This window comes from Cariama cristata, unplaced genomic scaffold (assembly GCF_000690535.1).
Source record: "Cariama cristata isolate BGI_N322 unplaced genomic scaffold, ASM69053v1 scaffold20743, whole genome shotgun sequence".
Taxonomy (NCBI): Eukaryota; Metazoa; Chordata; class Aves; order Cariamiformes; family Cariamidae; genus Cariama; species Cariama cristata.
The window spans coordinates 3,002-24,072 of record NW_009606901.1 but is presented as its reverse complement, the minus strand read 5'-3'; the positions used below and the strand labels follow the sequence as shown (position 1 = coordinate 24,072).

The 21,071-nt window shown below is 38.0% G+C and overlaps 1 protein-coding gene across 1 annotated transcript; it reads left to right on the top strand.

Moving 5' to 3' along the window:
• The first annotated feature begins 424 nt into the window (after positions 1-424).
• On the top strand, positions 425-16,056 carry LOC104158794 (succinyl-CoA:3-ketoacid coenzyme A transferase 1, mitochondrial-like). Its single transcript, XM_009696539.1, has 4 exons — positions 425-468; positions 6,565-6,645; positions 8,610-8,711; positions 15,661-16,056. Exons 1-4 carry the CDS (start codon positions 451-453, stop codon positions 15,694-15,696), a joined length of 237 nt encoding a protein of 78 aa, XP_009694841.1. The 5' UTR covers positions 425-450; the 3' UTR covers positions 15,697-16,056.
• The last annotated feature ends 5,015 nt before the right edge of the window (positions 16,057-21,071 follow it).

The window sequence follows — 21,071 nt, the reverse complement described above, 5'->3', positions numbered from 1 at the left end:
ATCAACAGGAGAATGAACATTTTGCTCTTCTGGTGTCAGAACCACTGAAACTGAATTCATCACTCCTCAGTGTCAGGGCTTCTGTTAAGCCAATGCTACTACTCAGGTTTAAGTTACACCCCGGGGCACCAGCCATGGCAGTGGATCCTTATTCTTCTCATGATTTTTCTCCTATTTGCATTGTATAGAGCCTAGAATGAGACAGCTGTTTTTGCTCTGGTAAAGCTCTGTTTGTGTTTGAATACAGTGGTGATGAAATAGCTGGGCTTTCTATGCAGGAAAAAGTCAATATCTTACGCTGTCATTGCAGCCAATATAGTCTATCTTTTTTTTTTAAATAGTAAAAGTGTTACATTTCCATTACAAATTTAATTTTAGGGTAAGATGGTGAAAGGAATGGGGGGTGCCATGGACCTGGTATCCAGTGCGCAGACCAAAGTGGTTGTCACCATGGAGCATTCGGCCAAGGTAAGGCTCTGCCGCTACTTTCTAAATAAGTGTTTTGTGCTGTACCAAAAAAAAAAAAAGAAGAAAAAAGACATTTTACAATTCATTCTGCTACTTTGTGAGGATTTGACAGTTTTGCTGTCAGTTATTATGGAGGTGCAACAGGGGACTAGGTTAGTATGGTTCCTTTCCCTTTGTGAGTGAATCATTCACCATGGAAAAAAATGAAATATTAACTTGATGTTTCAAAGCGGCACACATTTTTTAGTTACTTTATGCAAATTTAATGAGATTGCCAGAGCAACAGTAGATGCTACTGCAGAGGTTTTGCTCTTCACCTCAGAATAATTTGAAAAATGAGGTTCCCCATGGTTATATACTTGTTATGATGGAAGGATATTTACCTTTGAAGTTGCTAGTGAAATTGGTACTGACAGCTTAATAGAATAGATCTTTTCGTCATGATGAGATGCAGGGTGTCTTACATCATTATGGGGTAGAGGTTAATCTAGAGACTTCTTTGTGGTGGGAGTTTTATAGATATAAACAAGGAAACTTGTAATTTGAAACTTCTAAAACTATGAGAAAAATGTACTGAAGGACAAAAATCTCTGTTTTCAGTGAACTATACCAAATGTTTAAAAATGAAGTTTTTGTTTAATTTCTGTGTTATTGTTATTCCAAATTTGTTGTATGTCGTATGTCTGCATTAAGAATTCGTTGTGTATTGTTCAAGATAATATCACTGTCAGAATGCATAAGGGCAAGAATAAGGAATTCGCATGGTAAGCTGTAGTAAATATGTAAATACAAAAGCTAAATGTATTAACAGTTGTGTGTTTTTTAAATGTAATTTGAAGAATATTTTTTCAATTAAAAATAAAAAAATTGTTGAAAAATATAGTAGTTTCACAATTTATACTAAGCTGTGATCTCAAGGGGCACATTTTCAATAAGCAGGCTGAGTCTGACCCAGTAGTTTTCATGTGTATATGTATAAATAAGTAAACAAAAGTACAAAGCAAATTTATCTATATGACTCACATTGCTATCACAGCCTCCCAAAAACTGGTTATGTAATTATCATTTTGCTCAGACATGTACCTCAGATATTGTGATCTGAATAAATATTTATGCTAAATTTCTAGCTACTATGGAATTTGGTTAAGGATCAGAGTCCACACACACTGTAATTATTCATGCCAATTTTTCTCTTAAAAGTACTGTTTCTAAAATCTTTTTCAGTACAGTGTTTGGAAGTTGTTTACATGTTGTTTTTTTGTCGGTAGGAGTGCTGAAACCTGAAAAAGATGGAAGCACATGTAGGTTCACTGTTACAGTCCAGGCATAGACCTGTTTATTTTGTCATAAGTATACATAACTTGGGCTCTTATGTACATAGAATGCCTGGTGTGCACTTCTAGAGAGCCAGTTGTAGGCTTTCATAAATTATTTCATAGAATGATAAAATCCTTTAGGTTGGAAAGGACCTTTAACATTGAGTCCAAGCGTAAACCTAGCATGGCCAAGGCCACCACTAAACCATGTCCCTAAGCACCACATCTACAGGCCTTTTAAATGTCCCCATAGATGTTGACTCCGCCACTTCCCTGGCCAGCCTGTTCCAATGCTTGACAACCCTTTTGGAGAAGAAATTCTTCCTAATATCCAATCTAAACCTCCCCTGGGGCATCTTTAGGCCATTTGCTCTCGTTCTATTGCTTGTTACTTGGGAGAAAAGACTGACCTCCACCTCACTACAACCTTATTTTCAGGTATTGTAGAAAGAGATCAGGTCTCCCCTCAGCCTCCTCCTTTCCAGGCTAAATAGCCCCGCGTCCCTCGGCCGCTCCCCATCAGATTTGTTCTCCAGGCTCTTCACCAGCTCTGTTGCCCTTCTCTGGACTTGGTCCAGCACCTCAAAGTCTTTCCTGTAGTGAGGGACCCAAAACTGAACTGCCTAACCCTTCCCTGCCTATCCCTTCTGAACAGTTTATAGCCATCCATTGCAGCACTCCAGTTACTCGAAACATCCCACCATGTTTCTGTCATAGCAACTATGTCATAGTTTTCCTGCTGTACAATGGCTTCCAGCTCCTCCTGTTTATTGCCCATGCTGCATGCATTGGTGTAGATGCACTTCAGTTGGGCTATTGATCCCACCACTTTCTTGGGGGAAGAAGCCCTAATTCCTACATGACCATTCTCAGGTGCTTCTATGGTATCTAACCCATCAATGACCCTTGTGCCTTAGCTGCTGCTGTACCTCCACTGAGGCGGAAGACCCAAGGACCTCGTTATCACTGCCCCACAAACATTGAGGTGCCACCCCCAGGCTTATCTTGAGCAAGCCTAGTTTTATCCCTTTCGTCCTTCAAATCTTCAAATTTCTTCTGCTTTTGTGAGAAGGCACTGCAAAACTAAACTATGTGCATGATTTTTCATTTTATTCGTATTTAAAATGGAAGGTATTCTTGGCACTCTTTTTTTCTTTCCGCTTACCTAGCCTCTTTTTGGGGTCTTCATACTGCTTCTTGTTTGCTCAAAAGTGAAGATGATGAAATATGGAAATTTAATGTTTGGAAATCAAAAGCTGCTGTTACAGTTTTCAGGTGCTTCTCTTTTTTTCTCTCTCTCTCTTTTTTTTTTTAAATACCCAACCAAATATAGCACCCATGAGACTAGTTATGAAAGTCAGAAGCCTTTTATCGGGGCGTCTGCTTCTTACAAAGCCGATTTTATACTCACATCTTTTTAATTCTTTACACCAAATATTTCTCACAAATGTATTGCATCTGTATCTATGCATCAGAAAAGCAATCTTTTGTCCTGCTCAACGCCCAATGTGCTACTGAATGAAAGAAATGTCTGCAGGTACTGTGACAGTCTGTTGTGTCTGCTGGCTTTTTAGCATAGGGACATTTTTGTCATCTTATTCTGCAAATAAATAATAAGAAATCTGTCATTAGATGCCAAAGTCTCCTGTAAATCAACAGCAATCAAGATTTGATGGATAGAAGTACAGTGAAAGGCATGGGATATATGTGGTACCTTCAATGGACATGTTCAGAGTTGCTGCAATAGGTAGTTCTTGCAGTCAGTTTTGTCAGATTTGTGGTCTTGTCAAAGATATTTTAATCCTTTTCAAGTTTTTTTGTATAATAGTAATGGCTTGTTAAACATTAAAGTAAGTTTTCTAAGAGTTTAAAAATGCGTTCTTTCTGTACACATGATGCAGTTTTTAAATACAACAATAGGCTGAGTCCTTGCAGTGCAGGCAAAATATAATTTACACTTAATTATGAGGGTTAAACTAGTTATCTGTCTTAGCACTCAAATACTCAAAGAATTTTCCTTTTTTTAAACTCTGATAGGCAGTAGATTACAAATAAAACTAAATACACTCTACCTCAAATTATTTACATTTTATTTACTTAAATTTTTACTTGTAATGAAAACCAAAAGATACAGAAGAAAGAAGACTTTTCAGCTTAAGAAACGCTATTGAGAATGGGTAACATAGAAATACACAAAATAATAATGGCATGGAGAAGATGGATGCAGAATGGCTGGTCACTGCCTTATAAAAGAAGTAGGGGTAGCCACCTGAAATTAGCAACCATCATGTTTAAAACAACAAGAAAAAATTTTCACAGCCCACTAATGAAGTTGTGGATGATCGGCAGGATGATGCAGGAGCTCAAACAATTAAGTCTACATGAAAGGGACTAAACTGTTTTATGAGTTTACGTTCATCAGTGACAATTAAATAACATTGCCCAGAAGCAGTCTGTAGCTCAGAAAATCTATACATCACAGCATGTCAGGAACCAGGAGGGCATATCTATGGAAGGGTGGCTCAATTTTTGCTCGATACACTTAGACCACTGAGAGACACTTGGCAAATGGACCTTAAGTCTAATTTGTTATGGTATTTCTTAATGCATTTTTTGCTAAATTACCTTTTTGTTTATAACCATGAAGAAAAATAATAGAATGTAAGGTTGTTATTTAATCTCTAAACAGTTAGTCTGCATCTGTGCCTAATTTGCTAAATACTGCCTGAGATAAATAAAAGTCAAGTTCTTACCCCCATACCATCATTGACATGTTTTGCAAAACATAATAAAGTAATGGCTGGTAATTGTTGCATGTTGTGAAATGAGTTGTCTGCACCATTCAGAAAAATAGAATGGAAACTAGTTTTAAGCACTTGATTTGGATGTGACTGAAACATGGAGCACTGAATTGAAAACTCCTTTCTGTCATTGTGAATAGTTTTGATTTTAATGTGTTGTGGAACATTAAGGACATTTTTGTTCTTCAACAACAGAATTTTTTACTTAAAGCAGACTGAAAACACCTTAAAGTTTTATGTATCTGCACAACAGTCTTTTCCTTTATCTGAACAAATCCCATATGAACTCAGATGGTAAAAATTCATGCAGTTCCATTTGGATTCCTATTCTATCTACAATTCCTGTTCTATCTACAATAATCTTCAGCTCAAGTGTTAAGAGGCTGGAATGTATCAGTTCTCAGGGTCACAGGAGCCATTCAAGCTGGCACCTCTGCAAGTCCATGCGTTTCAATCTCATTTGGGTACCAGGAAGAGACACTGCATTTCATATGGCTGAGAAGTATACCTAGTAGGTTACTGAAGGTATTGCAAATAGCATGGATTAATCTTGGCTCTTAGGCAAAGTGCTCAGAAAGGTCCTCAAAATGGGCAACATAGAAGTAGATCAATTGAAGGTAACACTGTCGCAAGTCGTTATTTTCAAGAGTGAGTGAGTTTCATCAGGGTAGTGCCTGATACCAGATGTGGATCTTGGCAATACAATTAGAATTAGAATGGAGAAATAGTTCTTCCCAGAAAAAGATAAAGATAAATTCAAAAGCACATGGATTCCTCATTTTGTTATCAGTCAGGAGTCAAACTAGCTGAGAGATGGTTCCCGAATTTATATTAAGCCTTAAGGCAAACTGATGATTGTAAATTTAAAAAGTATTGCATTCAGACGGTTAAATGAGACATGTAATACTCTGAGAGTTTTGAAATGCACAACTGAAAATTGATAATTAGAGAAAAAATAAAAGCATGTGATAATGGGAGAAACATGGACATAATGCTGCCTCTGTAAAACAACTACAAATACTGACTAAAAATGTAGTGATCCATCTCTTATATATCCATTCAGAGATCTTGCAGCATACATTCATTTAGCAGGATCTAAAGGCATTTGTGGAGACCTATTAAAAAACTGAAATAAAAAAGAAAAAAAAGAAGGGGGAGGGGGAAAAAAGAAGGAAAAAACCCCGAAAAACCACCTAATTTTTACCTGCCTAGCTTCATGTCAGAAGTTGTGTCTTCTCATTAGGTAATATTTGTCCCAGGATTTAGAGTAGCTAGCATTTGATGCCCCAGAAAAGGAAGTGCCTTAAAGTATTTTATATACACACATTCTTTTCTACTATATTTGCATGTTAATTTGCTCTGTCTAATACAGAGATAATATAACTTCTGTGTGGCACTTGAAGATGAGCATATTGCACTCATCTCTTACTCTGCTTTCGGGCTTTCCTGGAGAGATGGGGAGAATGGGAATTCAGTGTGGGTAAGGAAACTGGATTTACTATTTTCAGAGCATGGCTATGGACTTGAGCCCTGGGGATTTGAAATGCCTATCTGTATGGCTGATGCTGTGCATACTGTTTGTGATAAAGTATAAGACAGAGAAATGTCATGCTCGCAATGTTTTTTTGTCCTTTATGTATCATCAGTGAGGTCCTGTGTATCTCTTATCCTCGCATTACAGCAGGAAAGACAAATTATTAGGCAGAAGTATGCAGAACTTCTGAACTCAAGAGCCCACGCAGTGGCACAGTGAGATTCTTATTAGTCATCTCCCTATATGTGGGACTTAAGTAATAACTGTCCCAAACTGCCAGAGATATAATCTGCCATAGAAGTGAATTCAAAGAGTATTCTGAGTACAGTGAACATTTCAATAATACTGAATGGATACAGCTGTGATTTTCATGTACGTGTTTGAATTCTGAGTAAGTTGTGTTGTTTTTTAAAATTAATGTTTGTCTGTATGTTGTTAAACTCAGGGCAATGTCCATAAAATCTTGGAAAAATGCAGTTTACCACTTACTGGGAAACAATGTGTGAACCGCATCATTACAGAGAAGGTAAAGTACTTTTCTTGCATCCTTGTGAATACTTTCCTCTTCTGTCCCTAAGAAGAGACACCTAGTAAAAGTAGCAAAGCTTAGTAAAAATGAAGAGTATATTTGGTATCTGTTGTCAATGAAGGGCAAACATTCCCTTGGAGTTCAATTCCAGACGTCTCCGGGTTCATATTTTTCCATTTAAAGCTTTCACCATTGACATCTGACATACTGAACCGTACTGTTAGATACCTTCAGAACAAAGATGCCATGCATGAGAAGTATGCAAAGGGTGTATCTCCTTATTTTTCCCAAAGTATTCCTGAAAATTTGCCGTGTGAGATGCAAATCCTCAAATACAGCTGTAATCACAGCTCTTTTTTTTTTCTAGCAGAGCAACAACTGTGTAGCACATGTATGTCAGACAATTGGCATCTTCCTTGGTGTATACTACAGACTCTTTCAGAGAAACACAACCTGTAGCTGTAGCAGGGCTTTAATTCTTTTGTCCTTACTTGATTCCATTTGTGAAGCAATTTACTCTCTAGTGTGAGTACATGTAAGCATCTGATATTGCTGGTGCTCGGAGTACGTTAGTGGATATTTTCAGCAAACGATAAGTGATTAATGTTTTTGCTGTAATCATACTCCTTTTATTATCAGTGTTTACATTTTTAAGGGCTTAGAGTACTCCCTCTGTGAGCCATCTATCGTACTAAGTAGAATGCATCAAAGGTGCTGATGTAGAATTTGCTTTCTCCCAGTGGTATATTGCTACTGTAATTTAAAGGTTTTTTCCTCCACAAAGTAAGGGAAGATAAATGAAAACGTAGAGTTTTTTCCAGTCTGCTACTGACTAGCCACATACAAATGTAAGGTACAGAAAGATGAGAGTGAACAAGGACTGATAGAAAATAAACAACAAGCAGAAATTTCTGTAAGAGTCACCGCTTGTCAGATCTGGTTGCTTTATTAGGAGATGACACAAATGTACAACAGTACTTAGATAGTGTTGCAAAATCGGTTTCCACACTAACTTCCTAGTATGTACATTCCTTATGCCCAGCTTCTCTTTTAAGACTTAGAAGAGCTGTTGTTTTTCAGTCCCATAAATCAGTCTCCTGTGCTCAGAGGACATCTGAACTTCAGTACACTTCTGGGAGGAGCTTAAGACTTCACTTTCATTTCAAGTTCAATCTTCACTGGTCTTTTGCTACTGACTTTCGTGTTTTTAAGGAAAATTACTATAGACCTTATGGTTTTCCTGGCAAGTCCCTTGCAACCTGTGTATCTCCCTCTGGTAGGCACCATTAAAGTGCACATTGTTTTACTGGTGTTTTTATTTGATGTGCTTGTGAGCCTTGAAGTGGAAAGCATATGCTATGAAGACATCAGAAAGAACAGCCTTTGCTCCTTCAGCCACTTCCTCCCAGGCTTTCTATTAAAAATACAACACGAAATCTTGTCGTCTATTGCTAACTTCTGAAAATACTAAAATTTGCCCTGGGTGTGCAATAGCTGTCAGAGAAGCTTATAATCTGATGAAGGTAATCAACCACTGTACTTCTCTACTGGCCTTAAAATGAAATAGAAGAATGAGGGAAACATGTCTTTTCCTGTTTTCCTTCTTGAGCATTGTCTTGCAGCAAAGAATGTCTCAGCCCTTTCCTTTGGACCTCCCAGTTCTCACCATACTGGAGCAGGACACATGGTCCTCATTTAATGCAATGAAGAACAGTTGCACATTTTTCCCAGATAACTAACACATCTCATATTTTAGATTCTTTCAGGTACTAACAAATGTAGCAGAAATCTTTATTGGTCCATCAGAAAAATGAAAAGGGAAACCAATTGATAACGGCATCTTTTGTTACTGAGGGAACGCTGCCTACTTCAGCACACTATTTTGTACAATATTACTACTTACATCCTCATTTTCTGCTTTCATAATAAAAAATTAATTGTGTGCCATTTGAACCTGACAGGCTGTGTTTGATGTGGACAAGAAGAAGGGATTGACCCTTGTGGAAATCTGGGAAGGACTGACAGTGGATGATATCAAGAAAAGCACTGGGTGTGACTTCACAGTAAGTCATTTCACAAATATAGTTAGTTTGGTGTCAGAACAAATATTCTCCACAAATACTTGTCACATGAAGACTTGTAGACACGGTAAGTTTCCTCGTTGTAAGTGAGAGCTGGATAGATTACCTGTGGGGTTTACAGTGAAAATAGGAAGATAATTTAGGGCTAATCTAGTATTATTATATTGGAAGCATTAGAAGCTAGGAAAAACAGAAGAGATGGAGAAATGACTGAGAATAAAAGGATAACATGGAAAGGGAACTTTTATCATGCTTTGAAGAAGGGAGCTGATTCATATCTGAGAGGTGTATATCCACTGTATCCACTTATCCACTGTGTAAGTTAGTTTCCCTAACTCTGTTGAGAAGTTTTCATGCTATCTGTAGATGGGGTTGTGACTCTTCTCAACAGGGGTGACTACATGTGTCCATTCCATGTTACTAGTAGACTAGTTACTAGCCAATCAATTAAATGCTCTGCTGCTGATCCCCTTGCTTTTTCTCTTCCATTGCCTTGTACAAATGAAACTTGTGCTCTGCATTAATCCAGAAAGCCACTGCCTTTTGACCTTCACATTAATTCTTAAGTCTCACTCAATGCTAACACAAAACTGACTCATTGACGGAAAGCTGTAGTGCACTAGATTGTAACCAATTGCATATGTGTGGTTGATAATATATAGTTTCTTCATGGCGTTCTCCTACATGCACATTACAAAATTTTTTCTTCTGTGTTGTGAAGTCTTTTGGGGCAGGTCAGCCCTCCTTTGGCAAAGACAGCAAGTATGACAGTATACAAATTGTGCTGTAAAAATACTTGGGGAATATTTGGTAATGAAGTGCAATACTCTTCCTCTTTGCAGAGTTTCATGGCATGGCTAGGCCACATAACTAAAAGACTGCAGAGCAGTTAGTATGTGAAAGAGTTTGTTGTTAAGGCTTTGAGCATACTATTGGCAGTAAGTAAAACTTTCTGAGCAATGAGCCTGTGGAATTTCATTCATTTCTTGTGTCCATAAGAGAGCATTTCTGATAACTAAATATGATAGTCTATGTTTTTCTTGTGGAGTTTTAAATATTTTAAATAAGGATCTGTTCGCTGCTGAAAATACATTTGTTTAATCTGAGAAAATTTGTTTGGCTGAAGACAAATGACCTGCAACTGCAGAGTGCAGGAAACTGCTACAAAATCACTTTGCTCCATTATTAATTTTCTATGTAACATTTTATGGAAGTAATTGTTATTTTTTAATTTACAGTGGAAGCAACTTTCCGTATCCAGCAATTCTGTGTGCAAAAGAAATTATTTATTCAGCTTCTGACTGTGATTTAGGAAAAAACGATCAATTTTTTAAAACTTTGATAATGTCAAGACTTCTTTTTCTTTGGCTGATCAGCCTGTCAAACAGCTAGCATCCAAAATTAAAACACAAAAATGACCTTGTAGGTTTGTATCTATTGCAGTCAGTCAGTTTGTTTTGTTCTTGCGTATTTAATTTGGGGATTAACTTCATGATGAATTTGAAGGTACAATGTTTAGTAAGCATTTAAATAGACTGAAACTACAGGAAAGTACTTTTGTTGTCAGAAGACACCAGTCCTGACATGTTCCAAACCTTCTTGTTTGGAAGGAGTTGGTTTCTTTTTCGTTCAGGTGACGAATATATATGTATTTAATTGAGCCTGCGTTACCCAAAGTAAAATCCAGCAGCCTATGCTGAAGGCAGTGAAAGCAGAAGCAAGCAAAGAGTTCAGAGAAAGAAGTGATAATCTTAAAATGGTGGACTGTGAGATTAAGCCTTGCAGCAAGACTATTAGGACCAATGAAAAGATTAGCACCACCCACTGTCTATTAGTGCTTTCCTGTAAATGTTACAAAGGAGTGGTATAAATATTGAATGTCTAGGATAGCCTGAAGTTAGCAATTGATGAGAGGTATTGCAACAATCCACCTGGGATCCATCTCACTGGGATCAGGAACGGACACTTGACAGGCACCATTTCCTGGTTCTCCTGAAGGCAAACTCCAGCACAGCCTGCTTTGTATGGCTGCTGTGGTCATGCATGAAATCATGAGCTGCACTAAAGGAGCTGTGGGCATGAAAAATGTAGATGCTGCTTGGTTTACGCACTTTCATATGCTTATCTTGAAAGCGCACAGCTTGCATAAATGCTTGCAAAGCAATGCTTGCTTGCTAAGCTGTACCTCTGCCAAGGTATGTGCAGGGGTCAGCATTACCTACTGATTGGTAGTTCCAAAAGTGCCTGAAATCTCTATAGCGCTGCAAATGGAAAGCATGAACCACAATGATTTGTTTATTAAAGCTGTGGCATGAGAGAGCACTAGCTCTTCCTTTCTTTCTGTTTTTTTTTGTTTGTTTGTTTTTTTTGTTTTTTTTTTTTTAAACCCCCACTTCTCTGAAGAATGTTTCCAGGCCACAGTGACCCAGACCTCCTCTCATTGAAATCCTTACTGAAACTTAAAGTGACATCAGTGACAGCAGCAAGACTGGATCACTGTTGTGTAATATTGGACCGCTGATGGCCTGATTTTCACCTACAGCTCCTTCACTTAGTTTTGGAGTTCAGAAAATAGAGATTTGAGCATTGAGACAGGCATTCGTTCAGAAAGCAGCATGTTCAGTCCTTTTTTCCACATTTCAAGACTCTGCCTCAAGCTTCCTTGCAAGAGTAATAGTTGTGCTTGTTATGTTCACTGAAGAGACATCTTGTTCTTGTTTATATTGGTGACAGGAAGTTTAAGTGATACTGTATTGCTACAGTAAAAGCAGGTTTTTTGGATCATACATTTGACTAGTTAGAAACAGAACTAATGCATGGAAAATGAGGAGTTGACTCTTTTCTAGCAGCATTTTCCAGTGCATGCAGTGAATGATCTGAACTAAAACAAGTATCTTTCTAGGTTCATTACAAGTGAGATTTTAAGGGATGGCTGTACCTTTATAGATAACTATCTCTGCCCGTGCAGACTACACTTTTCTGGAGAGGAGAACTTTATAGCCTATATGAGGCTTTCTTTGAGACACATTTGGCTATACAATTCAGTTTTCACAGTCTGAATACTTATTTGGGAAAACATTTCCTAAAGGACATTTGCAACAACAAAATGTCAAAGAAAACAGAGTCAACAATCCTCATTATAGACCAGCATCATATAAAAAAAAAACAATTCACCCTCGATTTTACTGTGCTGTGAAAACAAAGTATTGGCTTATCTTGCATCCTTAAATCAGATTTGCTGTAGCCTAGCATATAGATCACCTTGGCAGGTAATCTGTTTGGGCTTCCACTGGTTTATGCTGTGGATGAGACCATGAGAGAACAGACCAGGAACCACACTTTTGCAGATGTATTTCATTATAAAAATAATCCAGATAAATCTATCTCGGTAAAAATTCCACATCACCTCCTTTTTTTTTTTTTTTAATATAAAAGCTCAGTTTTACAAAATTATTCTAAAAGATAGCATGGATTTTAGGAAAAGCATCTGCCAAGGAAACATTAGGTAGTTGAATAGCAATTGATTAGTGTATGTTTAACCAGAAATTGACTGTCCAAGTTCAAGCCAGTGACTACAGAATAATAGAGGCTATAGTTTTATTTTCTGGAAGTACATTTTGCTTTGAGGAAACAGGCTGTTGCAGAACGTAATCCATTTTTAAATGGATATTGTGTTTTTTCCTGATCATCACCCCCACTGCAAAAGTTGCATTAGGAATGGATTATTTTACAAAAACTGATGTTGGAGTTGTGGTTTGCTGTAATCTGCAATTTTAAATAATTAGGAGTTAATATAGGATAAGCAACTTTTATTATTTTAACAAATATGCTAACACTTCTCTTTTTTTTTGAGGGGCTGTTTTTACATTTTTGAACAATAACATGCTTTTGCATACCTGATAAGGTCATTAGAAGTTATTAGGACTCAGCATCATTCAGAATTAGGCCTTCAGTCATTAAGCATTGGAATGGGCTCCCCAGGGAGGTGGTGGAGTCAGCATCCCTGGAGGTGTTCAAAAAACGTTTAGATGTGGGGCTTCGAGGCATGGTTTAGTGGGCATGGTGGCATCAGGTATACAGTTGGACTTGTCTCTTCCAACCATGATGATTCTATGATTCTATGAAAGAACTGCATGCTATAAAGAAACACAATTAAATAAGCACAGGGCTGTTTGTATAGCTCAAAAGGGTACTTTGGAGTTGGAAGTCAGAGTCAACAAGCTTGAACTGCAGGGAGTCCCTGAGGCCGTGTCCTTTTACCAGTTCAGAGGCTGGGTACAGGACTGCCCAGGCAAGCTCATCCCAGTACACCTGCCTGTTGAACCGTAGCAAAGTAATTTGAAGCTTGCAAGATAAGCTGTTCTTCTGGTAAGTGAAATAGTATTAAGAATGTGCTACTTAGGAGGTACTGTAAGAAAGTAGCAATTCTGTGGCTGTGTACTTCAGAATAGTCTTCATTAGGAACATTCAGCCCTTACCAAATGCTGTGCCCCTAGCACGGGGTATTGCCAAATTGACTGACTCCACTGGGATTTAAAGTAGTGGACTTGGGGCTTTCTGCGTTTCAGACTTCATTACTCCTTGTTTTCCAAGCACAAACCATCCTTTTTGTTACATTAGCAATTTTCTGCTTATTTAATCACATTTTATTTAGAACAAACAGTTGTGTTTGGGTCCAGTTCTGAGTGATGCAGTGCTCTCACCAGCTCTGTTATCTTCAGCAGGCATTGTGGCACTTCAGCACTCACGGGGATCAGACCCGTTCTGAAGCGCATAGTGGTATGCACAAACGGCAGCTGTTAGCATCAGATGTGCAGACATTACATTTAATGTAATATGCTTATTCAAATGTAAAACACTTGAGGTTTTGATGGAACCAAAGTCTACGACAGCAGAAAACCAATAATCTCCTCCAGTAGTTGCCTTTTGTAATTATTTGCAGAATACAGATTTTAATGGTGCTATGTTTGTCCTCCAGTTTTTGCCTTTACTTCAATGGAAAGATCCCTGAGTGAGGCAGAAATAGGCCCAAATTAAGTGAGGCACATAGGGACTTGGAGTCAGAAACGAAATATTTCTGGAACTAGTCCAGAAATGCTGGTGCACTCAGGGAATTTCTTCAGCTCCTTTACACTTGTACCTATTATATCTATTTATTATCGTAGTTCACACACAACTTAGAAAAATCAATTAAGAGTTTCCATCCACTGAAAACGTTTCATTAGCTTTTGATACAGTAAACATTTTCTTCATGAACTAAGCTTTCCTTGGTGCTTATTCTTATAAGATTATGAATGATGATATGTAGTGGCTGGAGGAAGGATAACATAGAAATCTAACTGGTACAGTAAATACAGCCCTTTACCTCTAAAAGAAAGAGGCTTTAATGCTTGGAAAGGCTTTTATATATCGTTCTTTCATAAGTTAGCTTGTTCAGTATTGGTAAGTGAAAAAGATGGGATAAGGAGGAAGAAGGAATGCAGAATGTGATGTTTCAGTGGGACAGGTTAATCAACTAGGAGCCAGACTAACTGTGGAACTCTTTCGTCCTGAACAAGTAAGATCACGTGAGTTATTTTTGATCTTCATCCTGGGGCACCTATTTAAATAAGGCTAGGAACAGGAGATATTTAAAGATTTAGATCTTTCGTGGAGAGCTTTTCCTCGGGGGACTTGTGTAGACCTGCAGTCAGGGTTCAACCAAATGTTAACCATTGCTACTCTTCAAAGTCTTCTCTGTATTGTTCCCATTTACACCTTCTTTCCTCATCTAGTTTCCTATTTAGGCTTCCTGTGTTTTATTTCTGGTCTGCTGGATATCTTATAATATTACTAATTGATTTTTGTGAGTATATGGAATTAAAACAATAGAATACATAAGTGTGTCCTCACACAAAAATGAATGTGAATGGAAAAAGGCAAGTTTAAAAAACAAAAGTAAAATGAGAAATATTAAACTGTATCATCATCAAGGAAATCAAATGAATGGGAATGGAGGAAGGCAAATTAAAAAAAATAGGTAAAATTAAAAGTATTGAATTGTATCATCGTCAAATAATCAAATCAAATGTATATATATACTATAGGTACAGTATGTGTATCATATACATTTGATTCTATATCCCCTGCTAATATGCATTTTCCAAAACTCAGTTAACTACTTCTGCACAGACCCAGCATTGACAAACAGCATCCTATCTCCTAGTGGGTGGAGGAAAAGCAGAATGAACTTGGCTATTGAGCAAAGAAGGGAAATCATCATTTTAAGATTCCTTGACATGCTTGTTTTAGTATTGCAGTGGCAATTCAATCGTATATTAAATATAAACTGTTTTGTTTCCTCTACATCATTCAGTGTAGTGATTTGTGAATGCAAGTGGATTAGAAGGTGATGGCTGAAGCCGTTGCCCAGCTGCAGCTATCTCTCCTGTTGCTGTTCATGGCAAGTGCAGCCCCACTGTACAAACCTGTGACCCTTTATGGGCCAGTGCATTAATTAAGCTACAGCCTATTTTTGAGTTATATTCATGCGCCATCTTGTATGCTGTATAATTGAGGAGCTGCTTCACCTGAGTTCAGCTATCCCTTCTGCTGGCATTGGAAGCCATCCAAGAAGACCATGCAGTTAGCAGGGGCGAGTACATCTTCAGTTGTCCAAGTTTAATCTGCTTGCATTCTTAAATCAATAACCCAACTCAAAATAAATGAAGTTTAGAGGCTGAATATTAGCACCACACATATCTTGTATTCCTGCATCAGCAAATTTAGTTGTGGGAGTGTTTATTTCTGAAATACTGTGAAGAGAACAGTTTAAATAAATACAGTGTCTCTAGTCTTCAATGGCACATAGCTGATAGAGGTGAAAGTGAATGGTGGGTTGCACTGCTATATCTGTATGACAACTGTTGTGTTTTTCCCTCCTTTTTGCTAGGTTTCGCCAAAACTAATACCAATGAGGCAGATTTAAATGTGAAATACAGACTGGGTTAACTTGCCAGAAGGCTTGTTTCCAAATGGGAGCTGAGTGAAGAGAAATCGATGACTGTTTTGCAATTTGTCTTTTCTTTTTTTCTTTTTCCTCTTTTTTTTTTTTCTTAAGGGCTTTGTAAGTAGTTTCCAGATAGTTAAACTCAGGCTGTGAATATCAGTCTAAATTGTATTTTACTTTTATAACATTACCAATTTAATGGAAGGGTGAATTTATTCCCTAAATTTTGAATAATGTTATACTAAAATGTTAATGAACATTGTCAAAAAAAATGCCTTGTAGTCTCTCTGCCAAATACTACATTTTTTACGCAGAATCAGAAAATGACCATGCAAAACTCATGATTGCCTCTGTTTTTCCCGATTTCTTTAAACTTATAAGTCACTCCATTGCTTTGGAACTACAGCACTTACCACGTCCATTCTCCTGTAAAGGTGTGGGGTTTTTTTCTGGAGTGGTCTATAGCAAATATACACAGCTGTAGAGAGACATCAGGAATATGGTCTTCCCTTTTCCTGAACCTTTTCGTGAGTCTGTGACAAAACTGTTTATACTGGTGGAAAACTGGGTCATTAGCCATGAGTGTATCTGCTGTTTCCACAGTATGTGTCTGTTGGCATTAAGAAACCTACACCTCTCTGACCCCTTATATTTAAATCATACAAACTAGAATGGGGCTAATATGAAGGAGGAAGATTAAAGTCTCCGTAGACAACCGGTAGCTGCACAATTGTTCCACGAAGGGCTCTTACTCTCCAGATACAATCCTTCTCCCCAGCCCTATTCAAAGGCAAATGAAGACTTTCGGGAGTGAGGTCTATCCTTCCGGTGTTACACAGAGAAACAGGGATAGAGAATGTTGTGGGCACTTGGAAGACTGAAGGGAATACAGTTGGTTAAAGGTAAAAGCACTAAGTTTGCACCACTCTCTGATCAAGGCATCGGCAAAAACTAAAGAGTTTGGAACCCAAACTGATGAAAACTAGAATGAATGCCATGAGACAATCAAAAGGAAAAGTCATTCTCTCATACTGGTTCTGCTATTTGATAAAGATCTTCCTTTCCCTGTGTTAATTACAAAATGACTGTTATTTTTGCAAATAGGTAATGTGACAGCATTGGATCTCACATTGAAAATCAGCACAATATGTCTTTATTATACACAGCATGAACTGACTGGAAATCCAGATTTACTAAAATACAGTGTTCTCTCCAAGTATAATGGTTTCTGTCATTCTTATAAATAGGAACACGTAAAACACCCCAGTTCAAATAATTCCTGACATACTGTTTGACATCAGGACTGGAGCAGATTAAGTGACTGAAAAACCTGTAAAATGTAGATGCACAAATAAATAAATATGCCTGTCATACCATGTAGTAAGTAGTGTTGGGATATGGTATAGAAGGGCATTCTAATACTAGATGGGTGAGGTATTCACCATAGTCAGTGTGTGTTCTGGAAGGAATGTAACACATTTCTAGGGAACCAGATAGGAAAATCCTGCAATATTTAGCTCCTGTACTAACCTTTGTACTGCATTTTTCCATGTGAATATAAGAAATGCTTCTCTTTCGTGGGACATAAAATTTGTCTTGATCCACACATGGGTTTTATAGCAGTAAAACTGTTTTGATTAGAGAGATTATTTTATTTAGTTGCATTTACTCTAAACAATTCTTTGAATGAGTCTTGTCAATACCAGAATAGATTATCCTTCTTCCCACAAAGGAATAAACAGAATGCCTTTGTAAGCATCTTTATGCTACTACAAAAGTACTCCCATGATACTAAGTTATATGACTTGAACTCATGGGTGCTAATGGGTGGTAGGCCATTGTATAGCCTGACTGTGTAGGCTGGACCTCATGCTGAGCCCATGGGAAAGAAACCTGTTATACAAAGACTAGTGCTAGCTTCATGATTAAACATAATTTGGTTGATAGGTAATGTGCATGCAAGACTTGAAACGACATTGATCGAAGTGCTCCAGAATATCTTAACCCAGGATTAGTACAAGTTAGTTTTTACGCAGCTTTAGCTTTCACCTGTTTTCTCTGTTTAGGTATATTGCCTATGTTGTTCACTCATTCCAAACAAGTTACTTTCTTAAAGTTTGGTCATTTCTTTTGCTGTGGAGGTGGACTGAAGTTCTGCTTAGAGAGGTTTTGCAGATGAAAAGTCTCTATATAACAAAAGTTGACTCTCTTTTAGCTCAGTATGAAACAGTTTTGGTTTTGGATAGCGCAGCCCAGAGACCTCTTCCCTAATCCGTAAAGACACTTCAGTGACAATTCTGACCCTTGTGGTGCTGTATGCAGGAAAAAGTGCCTATCTTTGCCTTCAGGGTCAAGGATGGGTGAAGAGCTACTCTGAGGGGATGGATGTGGTCCCTGAGGATGTCTTGTTCATCGTCATTCAAAGCTCTCATAGAGAATACCCAGAATGGATGCTGGTTTTAAGGGACAAGTGTAAAAACTATTATACAGGGAAAGGGAGTTACTATAACTTATCCAGAGGAAAAATATGTATTTAAATAGCTAGGGAAGTCTTAAAAAAATCTATGAATGAAATGTTGATCTATTGCAATTACCTATGCTACATTAGTTGTAGGACTGATTAGTTAATTACAGCAAACATTTATTGACATATATAAAGTACCAGAGAAGTGTCTGAGCGCAGCATCAGGTGTATGCTGCTTCTGCCATAGAACTATGCTTTGCTGGCATACGCACAGAAGCCATTGTTGTCATTAGTACACGGCTATGAAAAGACTAATGACCTAATAATGTCTGGGAGTTCAGCACCTTGATTTCTGAAGCAAAGAATTAGGAGCCAAGAACTCCTGAGTTTCAGCTTTTCCAGTTCTCCACTTACTGCCTTGAGAAACGTCATCTGTAATCTCTGCCTTGTCCCCTGTTGCTGGAAAAGGAGCTGTTTTTCTTCCTACCTCACAGGGATGTTGTGAGGAATACCAGCTAAGGTCTGTGCAACAGGTTGTTTCTTCTCTTCAGCTTGGAGACCACACTTGATGAAGAGTGTGGAAAAGTACTTGAAAACTGTCATACATGCTGGATATTTGAGTTCTGTGTCTTCTCTTACTTGTATCAGTGTTAATGCAAGAGGGCAAAAGTCAATATGGTGCTGAAAACTGGGGAAGAAAGGAGAACAGGCTCTCTCCATATACAACAGTGGTGCAAATATCTGTATGTCACACTTGAATGTTTTTATCCTGAGGACAATATATTGTGGTAGAGTATTGATATTGTTATGAAAATGTTGTGTGTCCACACAAGCTAATTGCAACAAGCTGTGACTTCAGTTTTTTAATTGATTTGTAAAGTAGGATTAGAAATTAAAGCAGTCCTAAGTATTTCCCTCCCAGTGGACACATGAGAGCTTCTTGTTTCTCTTCAGCGGTTGATGGTATGCATGGAGGTTTATTGGGATATTGCTGAGATTATCCCCTGCTTGACAGCACTTCACAAGACAAGGACAGTTAACACTCTTTGTCCTGAAGAAGATGATGATTCTACTATATTATCACATTGGACTTATTTCACTTTTTATTGTCTTTTGTCCCTGAAAAGGCAAAAAAATAAAATATTATAGAAAATGTAGATGTACTGTAAACTCTGCAAACTAAACATCAAAGTCCTTCTATGTATTTGCAAAACAATCAATAAAATAAAGATTAAAAATGTCATCTATTTGTTACCATTTTTCATGGTGTTCTGTTCTGCCATTAGGACCAGTAAAAGATTAGCTCATGTTCCCACCAGCATGTCCCACTTCAGCACAAGCAAAAACCTCAAGGTCTTGGCTGAAGGTGGATGGATTTGATAAACAGAAGTAATGAAGCTCAAAACTCAGCTAACAGCTGGATTCTCTATGTTCTCTCTTCTCACTGATGTCTCTGTTGGGTTAATTATCACATCCATTTTCATAATTACTTGTTTTTCAATCATGTCAAATAATGGACTACACATATAGTCCTTAGAGAAGTGATTTTTTACCTTTTGATTAAAACTGCTGTAGAAATGACAGCATTTGAGATGTTAATCATTGATGTTAGTGTGTGGCTGCACTCTGAAAAAAGTACTAGATGACACATGAAGACAAATTGCATTAACCACCTAGTGAATGATAACGTAGCTGATTGCAAAGTGATGAAAATGCTTGTCTGTGGATAGTGGGGTCATCCTTCGATACATGTCATAAAGTCACGAGTAAATATGTCATAGTATCATTTTATCTTCAGTATCATCAGAAAGCAACTTGATAAAGGTGAAGAAATATGTTTATGCTCAGAAAACTTTGATGACTCACTCTGAAATGAAACTCTTCAGTAATTTATATGCGTGGTCAAAACTCAAAAGTCTGTCACCCCTTTGAAGGCAGGGTACAAGCTGACTTCAAGGCCAATAGGTTCTCCACTTGCCTCCCATGGTACTTAGATTTATTTATTGTCTTTTATTATTGCAATGGCTTGCAAAAGCAAGTAGAACATTACGTATTTGTGGGAGCAGTAAAGTCTAAAACTAGAATTTCTGTTTCCATGCTCTTAGAGCTGTCCCCTGAGCATGCAATCCAAAGAAAAACTGTTAAAATTTTTGTAAAGCTGTGATAGATGCTTAGACTGCAGCTGCTGCAATGCTTTTGCGCATTGCCACTGCTGCTGTTGCACAGGGTGAGAAGTTCTCCCTTCGGTGCAGTGCAAATCGTCATGTTTGTCTCAAACCTGTGCCCATATGAGATTCACAAGCAGGTGTCCATCCCTCTGACTGCTGAAGGGTCTCACCAAGTATGTAGGTTTGTGAAGTTTCCAACATAGCAGTGGCACAGCCCCAGCTTCTTTAAAAAATGGTGATGATACTTCTTTTCCTGTATTGACTCAGCAAGTAGAGTTGGTGAAGGTTCTGTTCCTAACTCTGTCCAGGAAGATTCAAAGCACTTCTCGCTTGTCCCAGGAAAACACCTAACCTGCCACACTGCAGGGTGAGCTGGCCAAGACAGCTGCTTCAGGAGAAACCAGCTTACTTTGTAGAAAGGATTGCCAGGGCTACAAGGCTGTGGATAAACAAGTAATGAAGGAGCACAAGACGGTCACCTAGCATGTAAGTCATTCACCCAGCAGTAGCAAGGCCTGAATTATCCTGTGAAGAATGGCTTTTGTTTTATTAACGCAGGCTTTAAACTGTAAGCAACTCACTTCCCCTCCTTTCTGGCTCCCCTGCATGTAGGCACCTACCTGCATTAAGCCATGTGTTTTGTTTCAGGGCAAGTGCAGAACAAAAATGTGAGGGCATCTGCAAAACTGGCACGTCAAACAGTGTGGTGCTCTGGCACCTCA